Below are 5163 nucleotides of genomic sequence, written 5' to 3'. Positions count from 1 at the left end.
GCTCGTGTAGACACACCCGAGTCAGCTTTAATCTAGCTAGCTCAGGTACTGGAGCAATGGAGCTGCAGCAGCCTGTCCTTCAGCCTGGGCAGCCCACCCAGAATCCTGTGAACTTACTTACATGGCTAGTCTCAGCTGAAGCATGCGCTGCCGCAGCTTTAATGCTCCAGTACTTGGTAGCTAGAGTAAAGCTTGCTGTGGACTGTCTACACCAGCTGAAATCACACCCCATGACCCAAAGACAAGCCCATAAATTCAACCCCAAATGTGCAAACTTAATGAGACAGGTGTGAAAAATGATGAGAATGGCTTAAAAATCATGAGATATTAATCTACGCATTTACTGGCATTTTTTTCTCAGAGCCTCTTTCACGTCTTTGTTTCTCAGGCTGTATATGAAGGGATTGGCCATAGGAGTCAGAATTGTGTAGAAGACAGAGAACACTTTGTTGAGGTCTCTGAGTGTGTTGGTGTTTGGTAGCAAATACACAATGATTAGGGTCCCATAGAAAATTGTCACCACAATGAGGTGAGAGGAGCAGGTAGAAAATGCCTTTTGCCTCCCGGTGGTGGAAGGGATTCGCAGGATGGTGGAGATGATATACAGGTAGGATGTCCCAGTTAAAGCAAATGGGGGCAGGGTGAATAAAGCAGACAGAATGGTAATTAAAAGCTCCACCTGGTAGATGTCGTTGCGGTAGAGATTTATTATTTGTGTAAATTCACAGAAGAAATGATCAATTTCATTGGGGCCGCAGAAAGGTAATTGTAACATCATACCTGTTACTATAGAACTAGCCAGTAACCCACTTATCCAAGACCCAGCTGCTAGCTGGAGGCAGAAACTGCCATTCATAAGGGTTGCATAATGCAATGGTTTGCATATCGCTATGTACCGATCATAAGACATCACTGCCAGGAGATAACACTCGGTGGCTGCAAAGAAGCCAACAAAGTAACATTGTGTGATGCAGCCACCAATAGAAATGGTCTTGTCCCCAGTCAGGAGACTGGCCAGCATCCTGGGCAGGATGGTGGAGGTGTAGCAGGTCTCCAAGCAGGACAAGTTCCCCAGGAAGAAGTACATGGGGATGTGAAGGTGCTGATCAGCCAAAACTAGCACAACGATGAGGATATTCCCGGCCATGGTCACAATGTAAATCACAAGGAACACCAGAAAGAGAAGGATCTGCAGTTTTGGGACAGTCCCAAATCCCAGGAGGATGAACCCTGTGAGGGAGGTTTGATTTCCCTGTTCTGTGTCTGCCATGGCAGAAATGAACCAAACTCTACAAGAGAACAAGAACAGCATTTGTTAAATGTCAATATCACATTATCAATTTAAATGCATTAATGTTCGAATGCTCCCTCTCCTTCAGGTCACCCACACAAATACTGGGCTGAGCACACAGGCTGGGGGCTTGGAGTCATATAATGGAGGCTTATGACATCTGAGAGTGAATGGGAAAAACTGACACACAAACATGCTGCTAAGGCAAGCTCAGATTTGTGTAAAAACCTTCATTTTTCTGTTTGGCAACAGATTAAGCCTTGCTCCCTTCATTCTGCTCCCAAGAGCTGATACTAGTGGTGTGCAGTGGGAAAACCAGATCACCAGGAGGAGTGTTGCAAATGGAGGTGTAGGCACTGGATTCCCTGAATTCTCACAGCCTCGTTTGGGCTGGTAAAACACCCCACAATTTTGCTGGCTGCGAATCGGCTTGGTTTGGACTTCAGAAGCTTCCATTGTCCCCAACAGAAACCAACGCACCATGAGTGAGGTTGTACCAGTCCAGACCCTCACCTCCTAAGCCTTTTTAGGTGGTCATCATTTGATTTCATTTGTGCTGTACCATGTAGATCAGTTTTTATGCTGCTTTGTGATCATTGCATATTAACTTTTGAATTTCTCTGCCAAGGAATATTGTTGATTCAAACTGCTTAGTGACATTCTGAAAATTGAATGATCTTTTCTGTATTAGCAGCAAAGAGTCCTGTGGCACCTTATAGACTAACAGACGTATTGGAGCATGAGCTTTCATGGGTGAATTCACGCACGAAACCTCATGCTCCAATACGTCTGTTAGTCTATAAGGTGCCACAGGACTCTTTGCTGCTAATACAGATCCAGACTAACATGGCTACCCCTCTGATACTTCTCTGTATTGTTTACATAGGCTCTGAATACAGGGATGAGGCAGTGACCTCTGGGTTACGGTCTAGAGTGTGAGGGGTTTAGGGACCTGAAGTTGGGGATTTGGGTGAAGGCATCTCAAAGAATTTTCCTCTGCCTAGAGCACCACATAGGGAATTCTGTGGGCCTGATTTTAGTGGAAATCAGGCTACTGGAAGCATCTCACCTCCCCATCATCATTGCAGTCATCAGCCATAGAGTCATTTATAGAGGAAATTCCCAGTCTCTTTATATGGCCAAGCACTCACTGAGGATAATTAAAACTGGGATTGTAGTTGAAGTCCACACCTTGTCTTGAGCACTCAGTTGGATGCTGACTGAAAATTTTCTGATGGAGATGTTGATTCATCAAAATCAAAACTTTCTACTGGGACGTGTCATTTTCAGTGACATTTAGTTTCGCAAATACATCAAAATTCTAAAATAAATTAAAAAGAAATAAAACACTATACAATTATAAAAGAAATAGAAATGAAATATAAAAAGTAAAATAATATAAACCAAAATGATGTAAAATTAAAATAAACACTATAAAAATAAAAAACTATAAAACATAAAATTAAAATATAAAATGCAATAAAATAAAATATAAATATATTAAAAAGAAAACATAAAAAAATGGAAAATAAAAAAAATAACAAATAACATTTAAAAGTAAATAAAATAGAAATAGTAAAAAAAAAAGAAAAAGTCAAAATTGAAGTGAAATGTGCTGGGTGAGAGTTGTAGATCAGTTAGTCCCTGATTATGTGAGCAAGAACGGCCTCAGCAAACATCTGACAGAGAGAATACATGGTGCCACCTCAGAGGCCTGGCCCACCTCATCCAAGAACCCATCTCCAGCTGTGGCCATCCCTGATGCTTCAGAGGAAGGAGACCAAAAACAACAACAACAACAACAACAACAAAACCCTCCCAGAATACATTCCCAGAGGGGGATCCCCTTCCTTACCCGAAACCCTGAAGCATGACCTTTAGGAAGCTAAGACATAAACCAGAAGTGAGGTCCAGGGCTGCTAAGCTGTGCCCTCCAACATCTCAGGAAATGCAATCATACAGTTGCACTCATAAATTTATCCATCTCTCTCTTAAAACTAATTAAGTTGTGTGTCCCTACAGCTCCTGTTGGAAGGTTGTTCCAGAATCTCACCCCTCTGTTGGTGAGAAACCTTCTTCTAATTTCCACCCTGAATTTGTTCATGGCTAGTTATATACACATTTGTTTTTGTCCAACAAGGAGAAGGAATTAGGAAGAGGAGCTCCAGCATAACTTTTATGCTAGTGGTTATGGCACTCATCTCGGATGTGGGAGACCCCTACTTCAGGTGTCTGATGAGGAGAAATGATTGAAACAGGGATCTGCCCCCTCCCATGTGCGTGCCTTGACCCTGCATTATGGGTTATCTTGATGTGGGTGTCTCTAAATCTCTCCTGTTCAAGTCTAAATCCCTTTGTGAATCTAGCCTCAGCTGGGGATCACCCCCACTGGCTCCAATAGAACTATGGCTGATTTACACGTGCTGGGGATTTGGCCAATTGACTTCAATGGATCTACACTGTTTTAGACCAGCGGAGGATTTAGCCAAAAGTGTCAGTCAGATACCTGAGCTGAGAACATCCCAAACACTAGTTACAAAAAGTTCTATGCTAAGCTCTACTTGAGAAACCTGAATTCCCCCAATATATTCCTTCGAGCTGTTTTCACCTCCTTACTTTTCAGGCTGTAGATAATGGGGTTTAACATGGGGGTTAGGATGCTGTACTGGACGGACAACATTTCATCCAGAGCCACAGAGGAGACTGAGCTGGGTTTTGTGTACTGGAAAAAAGCTGCCAGGTACAACAAACCAACTACAATAAGGCGGGAGCAACAGGTGGAGAAGGCTTTACGCCTGCCCTCCGCAGAGTGTATCCTTAGGATAGTGGAGATTATGGGAATGTAGGAGATCAGGGTGAGGAGGAAGGAGCTTGATCCCAGTATCACAGCAGAAGTTAGAAGCACCATTTGATTGGTGAGGGTCTCAGTGCAGGACAAGTTGTAATAGAGGAGGGAGCTCACAGCAGGATTGATCAATATGATTGGCCCCACAGAAATGCAACTTGAGGCAAAAAACTGTGTGAAGCAGGGCATAGAAAAATCCAATGGTCCATGCACCACTCACCAGCTGAACACACATCCCTTTGCTCATTGTCTGCACGTAAAGCAATGGGTCACAGATGGCTGCGTAGCGATCATAAGCCATGGCTGAGAGAATGAAAGCTTCAGTACCAGCCGAGAGGATAAAAAGGAACATCTGGGCAATGCAGCCATTGACAGAAATAGTTTTGTGCTCTGCTAGGAAGTTCATCAGCATATTAGGCACAGTGACTGAGGAATAGCAGATATCAACAAAGGATAAATGAAAGAGGAAGAAGTACAATAAGGGATGTGAAGGTGAGAATCAGCTCTTATCACCACCATGACCACTATGTTCCCAAACAGAGTAATTACATAAATGATTAAAAACACCAGGAAGAGGAAAATCTGCATTTATGGGTCACTGGAAAGTCCCAAGGGAATAAATTTGGTGACTGTGGTTTGATTTTTCATTGGTATTTATTCCAGAAATCTATGACCTGGAAGACCAGAAAGAAAAAAAAATCAAATTAACACACATAATAAAAATAAATTGAAATGGCATGTGAAGATCATGTCTTCAGTAGGATGACTGTAAAGAGAACCTTAATCCATTCTGTAAAATTTATGTTTTAAATAGAAAATTTATAGAGAGAGAGAGAGACATGCTGGATGCAATTTGTGTGTTTTAAATAGACAAATTGGGATAGATACACAATAGGCACCTGCCACTTTAGACATCTAAATCCCAGAGTCAGGTCCCACTGATATTCACAAATACCCTGCTCAGACTAGGGGACAGGTTGATGTAGGGCTCCCTCAGTCTCTTCTCTTGAAGCTGTTCCACTCTGGC

At 42.6% G+C, this 5163-nt stretch overlaps 1 protein-coding gene and 1 pseudogene across 1 annotated transcript; both read right to left on the bottom strand.

Annotated features, from left to right (window-relative positions):
- Nucleotides 1-340: 340 nt before the first annotated feature.
- On the bottom strand, nt 341-1270 carry LOC135887481 (olfactory receptor 10A7-like). The gene has a single exon (XM_065415226.1). It carries the CDS (start codon nt 1268-1270, stop codon nt 341-343), a length of 930 nt encoding a protein of 309 aa, XP_065271298.1.
- Nucleotides 1271-3848: 2578 nt separating this feature from the next.
- On the bottom strand, nt 3849-4790 carry LOC135887480 (olfactory receptor 5V1-like; annotated as a pseudogene).
- Nucleotides 4791-5163: the final 373 nt, after the last annotated feature.

Source organism: Emys orbicularis, chromosome 13 (genome assembly GCF_028017835.1).
Source record: "Emys orbicularis isolate rEmyOrb1 chromosome 13, rEmyOrb1.hap1, whole genome shotgun sequence".
In the NCBI taxonomy this organism is placed as follows: domain Eukaryota; kingdom Metazoa; phylum Chordata; order Testudines; family Emydidae; genus Emys; species Emys orbicularis.
The sequence above is the reverse complement of the archived record's forward strand: the minus strand, read 5'-3'. Positions and strand labels throughout refer to the sequence as shown.